The sequence below is a fragment of the Monopterus albus genome, unplaced genomic scaffold (genome assembly GCF_001952655.1).
Source record: "Monopterus albus unplaced genomic scaffold, M_albus_1.0 scaffold162.1, whole genome shotgun sequence".
Taxonomy (NCBI): Eukaryota; Metazoa; Chordata; class Actinopteri; order Synbranchiformes; family Synbranchidae; genus Monopterus; species Monopterus albus.
Genome location: NW_018128042.1, coordinates 17,771 through 22,795, shown reverse-complemented (window position 1 = coordinate 22,795; position 5,025 = coordinate 17,771). Strand labels below are relative to the sequence as shown.

At 41.4% G+C, this 5,025-nt stretch overlaps 1 protein-coding gene across 3 annotated transcripts in view; it reads right to left on the bottom strand.

The window, feature by feature from the left end:
• The window catches only part of tfap2a (transcription factor AP-2 alpha), a 10,984-nt gene extending 8,230 nt beyond the window's left edge, over positions 1-2,754 (bottom strand). Inside the window, exons 1-2 of one of the 3 annotated variants that reach the window (XM_020615318.1) lie at positions 2,514-2,754; positions 1-71 (exon numbers count right to left, since the gene is read on the bottom strand). The exon at positions 1-71 is cut by the window's left edge and continues 337 nt beyond it. In XM_020615318.1, coding sequence (XP_020470974.1) covers positions 1-71; positions 2,514-2,564 — 122 coding nt within the window. In that variant the 5' untranslated portion in view covers positions 2,565-2,754. Of the gene's footprint in view, positions 72-551; positions 1,088-1,393; positions 1,448-2,513 lie in introns of those variants that run through there. The other 2 variants (XM_020615319.1, XM_020615320.1) reach the window with 2 other exon arrangements.
• Positions 2,755-5,025: the final 2,271 nt, after the last annotated feature.

Sequence of the window (5,025 nt, the reverse complement as noted above, 5' to 3'; positions counted from 1 at the left end):
TAGGGACTGTGGCCCACGCCACCCAGCTGAGGTAGCCTGGCTGTCCCATTGCTGGTGCCGTCGTGGCGATCCTGGCAGGGAAGGACAAGAGAGCAAAGTACATTTTACCCTAAATGGATTTTTTAAAAGACACAACATAAATGTATGTATTTTGTCCCCTTGTTGCTGAATGCTCTGTGGGCTTCTGGCTCATTATCACAATATGGACTGTGTGGATGACAGAAATTACTAAGTGCAGGATCTATACTGAATTATCACAATTCGTTCTTAAATGAATTTTAAATAAGAAGTGCACCACTTCCACATAGTGACTACTGCTCCACAAAATCCTTGGAAATAAAATAAATAGGCTATTCAATTGCTAAATGTAAATAATAAAAAGAAATGCCGGAGATGCAATAAGTCTCACGTTATTTTCATCCAAACTACCTCCCATAGTTTAGGCATGCAAGCTTTGAAAACCAATACTCTGAGAAAAAAAATCTAATAAGAAAATCATGTACGCAACCAAGATTCGAAGTATATGACACGGTGAGCCTCCTCCAACTTACCATCGCGGAAAAACTGTGCACTAACATCTGAAAGGATTTTTTTTGCTGCGACTCAAGAAAAGAATAATTAGTTCAAAAACACTTCGAGTGTTTCGGGGGGGACGAGCAAAGGGAATTAACCAGCAAAACGAAAAAAAATAGCCCCCATAAAAGACTCTTCTTTTCTGCAAGATCACGATGGCCTCGACAATCAGATATGTGCCACAGTAGCAGGACGATAATCCATCAGAAACAAACGGTTAGATCCCCGCTGCACTTCATTTGGCTCTAAAAAAATGCAGATATTCGGCGGTGCTGGCCGATTTGGGTGGAAAACTTTCTTTTGGTAAACCTTCTTTTCTCCCCTGCTCTCCTGGCTTCTATCAAAGTGCTGCCGTCCCCTCGCTTGTGCTCATATTATCAAAAGAGCCGCTTCTTCGTCCTCCTTCTTGCATTCCTAAAAGAACGCATTCATGACTGTTAATGTTACACGAATACTTAATAATAAGGAAAGAATAGTCGGAAATCGGGCGTGAAGCTGAGGACGCAACTCAAGGCAGGAGTCTGCGCTTAAATGACGTCCATTGAAAGGAGGAATCAGTATATCTAATCAGAGATGGGGAGAGAGGGGGGGGAGAGAGAGAGAAACAGGGAGTGAGAGAGTGTAGAGGGAGTGGAGAGACAGACACAAAAAGAGGGACATTCACTCTCGTCAGACGAATCAGAGAGAGAGAGGGAGGGGGGTTCATTTAAAATGGTCTCACGGCCAAAGCGCAAAAGTGATGAAAAAAAATATATAGGAACGAACGGAGGTGGACCACAGACAAGCGAGAGAAAAAGCCAGGGAAAGGAACAGTGTTCACCTCTGATCTAGGTGAAAATCCAGCACATGAAGCTAGGGGCATTTCGACAGACTCATTTCTACCGCTCATCTCTTTGTTTTCCACGTCCGACTCCGGCAGCGAGCTGTCCTCCATGGGGCTCCTCTGTCTTCGCCGAATCAGTCCACTAGTTCCTCCTCGACTCCAAACCCAGAGTCATAGCGACTAACTTTTAACTTTGACCCGGAAAGACGAAGGAAGGTACATTCCCAAAGCCTGTGACAGGGCCGCTCGGATCCGGCGCTTTAACCAACTTTTACGCGCTGCTAAAACAGCTCCACTCCCTTTCCTTCTTAATAACGCATTTAAAATTAGACACAGCGATGCGACCGGAATTTCGATTGCAAATTTAGTTTCACAATCGGGGAAACATTTGCCTGAAAATTCATACAGTCGCCACAACATGAACGGAGTGCCATGCTTTGTTTTCCTGCCATCCCTGTCATCCCAGGATGCAGGTGAAAACTCGTCCGACTGGCTTCTCCACTCCTAAACAAGTCCCTCATATCACTGCCAAACTTTGTCTATGGCCACAACAACAATCACTCAGTGCATACACTCCACAAGCTGCACACACGCAAAATGTAGCGGCTCAAATTGCACAGATATTAAAGCGTAAATGTCATTTAAGCACAAAATAAAACAGACTCTTAGCGCTTACATCTGCCATTTAATAAAAACCCAGTTTATTTTAACTAAATGCACTGTAAGGCGGCATGGTACGTGTAAATTAATTTTTAATGTTTGCACATGTCCTTTAATATTTCGAAATATTTTTTAATGAGAATTGAAAGATAATACAATAACTCACTACGAATGTATTCACGCCAGTAATATTACCATTATTTCAGCTGCTAATGCCGGAATATTATTTTTATTTTTGACTATTTTGCCTTTTATACAAATTTAAAATGATATGAAATCAAAAACAAGCCATGGATTTTATTCATCCTACAGTTTAATTAGATGTGTTCACTGACAACTGTCAGAATAATGACATTTATTTGGATCAAAACAATACAACACATCTGTAATAGAATTGTCTTTAGTAAACTTTGAAAAAATAATATTAAAGTCCATAAATGACAATGGAGCTCCTTACCTCACAATCTTCATATTTAATGTTATCGGTTAATTTCCACAGCATTTTCATGGGTTGCTGAGGTGGATGTTGAGTATAGCCTATCGCCCTGCTCTTGTTTTCACTCAGTGAATTGTTCTCCCCGCTCAGAAAAAAAAACTAGTTTCAGTGAAGCTGCAGTGGGCTGCTGGCTGTCTTGCGCTCTAAGGTCTCCCTCTAATGGTGGAAGTGAAGGGCTGGAACAGCTCTGTAATACCACTGGCACAGGGCCTCATTAGCATATCAACAGCCGTTTGATTTCCTCCATCTGCTCACACAACATCGACGGACGACGCACAGGTAAAAACTAAAGCAGCAAGACGCTGCACATGCTTATTGTTTCTACTGTTCAGTGAGGTGTGTGTTTGTTCAGGAGCGGGTGCGTGGGGACCTGTATGCACCTGAGACGGGTTCCGATGTTATCTGACATGGCAAGAGAAAAGCACAGCACACTCCACGCATGCTGTTTAAAGGAGAAAGTTAAATTTTTGTGATCAAGATGGAGCAGAGGTCTGTTCTGTGAAACACCTCTGTGGGTTTCAGTGTAGGCTCCAGTGTCTCAGTGAACACTTCTTCATGGCTTGATGTGAAGACAGCATGCCTATGCAAATAGTACCCTGTCACACACTTTGCTGGTCAACCTTGATTTTTTTAAAACTCCCAAACTATTATTTTAATCCCATTGAAAGTGGAGATCTTTCAGTATTCTTTCAGTGTTATGTTAAAGAGGCGAGCCATTCGGAACGGCTCTACAGGTTCATTGACTACCTGTAAGGGCCAGGGTTTGGGGGACTGTAAATAATTAACACAACAACATGGCCTTGATTCATTTGAATGACCGGCTACGGGAGCCTGGCTCTGCCCTACCGCCGGCAGAGGCTTCACCTCAGCAGGCCCTGGGTCAGCAGACAGGTCGACAGCTATTTAAGGCGTTGGCCCGTCTCTTTAAAACCAGGATTACCATTTTTGGTGGAGTGCTTTTTTTACGAACAGTTGTTATTCATGAGCAGGCAGCTATGAAACTGGCTGACAATGACAACAATGCATGTCAGTGACTTACTAGAAACCTGGTTTGTTCGTCTGTGGTGGTGATAGTTTTTAATTAAAACTACAACTAAACTAAAGTGTTTCGTTTCAGAAAAGATCGTCTCTTAAGTCCCCCACACTTAAGTTTTCAGTGAAGCCCAGACGATGTAAAGAATAAGACTCAGTACAAAGTCCACCGTGGGATGCTTTGTAACTCGTGAAATTCAGAAGTAATTTGTATAAATGTGAATTGCATGTATGAAAAGTTACATTAAAGACACAATGACACAATTTAGAATAAGAGCTGCGTTTTGTCAGCATCTCAGTACTGACAACAATCATGTCTTATACACATTTCTAACTGGTGATAAAAGATACAGTCGTTCTGAGTTTGCATGGAGTCCTTACAACCTACGACATCTGATCAACATCCTCAGCTTTTCGGAGCAAAACTACGAACAACGATGGACAATTTGATATGTAAGAGAGGGCTTCCAAAATAAAATATCTTTAACTTCTTCCTGGCATCTCCTGTTAGCAAATAAATAAGCTAGTCAACACAAAAGATTCTGCTCTACAAAAGATTTCACGGTGCCTGCGCAGCCTCATTTTACAAGTCACTGACAGTTTTCATGGATTTTCACAGCCGTCTCTTTGTCTTTAGGTAAACACCACATACCTGCCATTCCCCCATTTTGCCCATAATTGACATTCTTTGTCTTCTCCTGCCTTTGGTAGATTGATTTTAGTGGTCCTGTGCCGTGTCTATCTCATAGAACCGTCGGTCCCAAAGTAAACCTTTACTTTTTTTACCTGGACCTGATCGCCTCACCTGGTCGTAAAAAAAAGAAAAACGGCGCGGGGCTATTTTTAGACGCATGCGCACTGTTCCGGATATAGACAAAAAAGGAGAATCTACTTGGAAAAAGATTTTAAAAATCCAATTTGTCTGCTGGATAGGCCTGCCATTCTTTGGCCACTAACGTTTTATCAAGGCAAAGGCAATTAACTGAGGTTTGTCAGACAACGGCAGTATAAATAAGCTACTAATCACGGCCACTCCTATAAGCAAAAAACACTTATTATACCTGCAAATGTCGGTTTAAGAAATACCCCAAAATTATGACAGTTTATCTTCATGAGGTGAAGTTTTATTTATGGAAAATCGGCACATTGCGCACACCACCACCATCCGAACGTCTAATAAATAAAGTTTATTTTATTGATGTACAAAATCTGCCAGCAAATTAAGAGCACTCACAATTATAATAAATCACATAAGTTATCTGTTTGTCTTGAACTGCCATAAATGTAAAAAGGACATACAGTACCCGTTAGTCCTGTAAGTCAGTTATCTTTACCCTTTTTCCACAGTTTTGTGTGTTAAAAATGTTTTCTTTTCGCTGCAAATGAAACTGTGTCAAGTTAAAAACTTGAAGGTTAACTGCCAACATCATTACTTCTACAC